Source organism: Pundamilia nyererei, unplaced genomic scaffold (assembly GCF_000239375.1).
Source record: "Pundamilia nyererei isolate P.nyererei 1_Seehausen unplaced genomic scaffold, PunNye1.0 scaffold00021, whole genome shotgun sequence".
NCBI lineage: Eukaryota > Metazoa > Chordata > Actinopteri > Cichliformes > Cichlidae > Pundamilia > Pundamilia nyererei.
Window position 1 is genome coordinate 2,011,313 of NW_005187422.1, and position 1,586 is coordinate 2,012,898.

At 39.2% G+C, this 1,586-nt stretch overlaps 1 protein-coding gene across 1 annotated transcript in view; it reads left to right on the forward strand.

Moving 5' to 3' along the window:
• The window catches only part of LOC102194393 (bactericidal permeability-increasing protein-like), a 14,918-nt gene extending 13,380 nt beyond the window's left edge, over positions 1 to 1,538 (forward strand). The window contains exons 12-17 of the mRNA XM_005726754.1: positions 1 to 112; positions 196 to 263; positions 348 to 390; positions 465 to 528; positions 1,342 to 1,418; positions 1,533 to 1,538. Coding sequence (XP_005726811.1) covers positions 1 to 112; positions 196 to 263; positions 348 to 390; positions 465 to 528; positions 1,342 to 1,418; positions 1,533 to 1,538 — 370 coding nt within the window. The remainder of the gene's footprint in view (positions 113 to 195; positions 264 to 347; positions 391 to 464; positions 529 to 1,341; positions 1,419 to 1,532) is intronic.
• Positions 1,539 to 1,586: the final 48 nt, after the last annotated feature.

Sequence of the window (1,586 nt, forward strand, 5' to 3'; positions counted from 1 at the left end):
CCCCACACTGACCTTTGAGCCCAACAACGCAACAGTCCAGGCCACCACCACAGTGACGGCCTTTGCCATCCAGCCCAACTCTACTCTGTCGCCTCTTTTTGTCCTGAACTTGGTAAGTTACCCAGCTGATATGATTTTAAATTGTCTTTGTGGTTTTAGAAAACCATCTGAAATGAACCACCATTGCCTTGACAGGAGGCCAGCGTGAGTGCCCGTATGTTTGTCAGTGAAATGAAATTGGCTGCAGCTGTCACCCTCAACAAGTGAGTTAACTGGCAAAGAAAAATAGGGCCGAGAGGTCTTTGTTAAGATGAACATCACGTTCTAATTTAGTCTAATTTGCACAGAATGGATCTGACCCTGGACAAAAGTAATGTGGGAGACTTTCAGGTAAGAAGTGCGTTTCTATACAATAACAGTCTGAACCATCAGCAACTCAAACTAACCCTACATCTAACCTACAGGTCAGCGCCCTCAATAGCATCTTACAAGGGGTCTTCCAATTGGTGGTGATACCCACAGTTAATGGTGAGTTCATCCTCACTTTGAAATTTAAAGGGTTTTTTTTCACCAAAATCTCCAAAGAGGATTTCCATTTGCATTTTCACAGCAGCTCCAAAGTTCCAGGGAATATTAGACAAACAACACGAGGGACCAGCAGGATTATCATTTTTAGCTACATATGTCTGGATAATTATTAATATTGTATTGTGTAAAACAGACCCCCAGCTCTTACTTATATGGAGACTATTCTCATTCCTTTTCTTTCTTTCTGTTGATTTCATTTACGCTATCAGCTCATATTTTATAAAGTCAATAAGTTTATGAAATCGGAAGAAGTTCATTATTTACCTCTCAGGTGTTGTTAAGAATTTAAAACATAAAAGATAAAGTTATTCAAGTAATTTACAAGAATCCAGAATACTTCCACCACAGTACAGGAACTGTACTCACCTACCTTCACTCCTGCTTTTATTGGAGATAAAATATCGGGAATTTCAGGAGTGGGACCACGCCTCCAAATATGCTCCTCCCAGTTCTCATCTATATACGTTCCCCCAGTTCTAACAGCTGTTCGTTCTCATTGACGTGTCCCACCCTCCCTCCACTTTTCAATTCTTTAACTTCTTCACTTCTGTTTAGTGCATGGGGATAGAGCTTGTACTGGTCTTCTGAATATTTTACCATTTATTTTAAGATTCTACCCCATTGAATTTGTGTATGAAGTTACATTAGGTGGAATGATTCCAGTGCATGCTATGTAATACATCTATAATATCATTATGACATTCTGCCACATTTGTGAAATTGTGGTCTAAAATTATGAATTTCATGTTGCAGTCCAACTTGCTAAGGGATACCCACTGCCCACAATTGGAAAGATGAAGCTTATGAACACCCAGCTTGATGTGCTGAAGGTCAGAGATACTGATAATATGTTGTTGTTGTTTTTTAATCGATTTCATGCATGTGAGCGTATTGCTTCTTGTATATGACATGAGATCTAATTAAGAAATCTTGACATTTCTGAGGAATGAGCAGATTTTCTAACTCAAAGCTGTGAACTGTTCCTTCTAGGACTACAT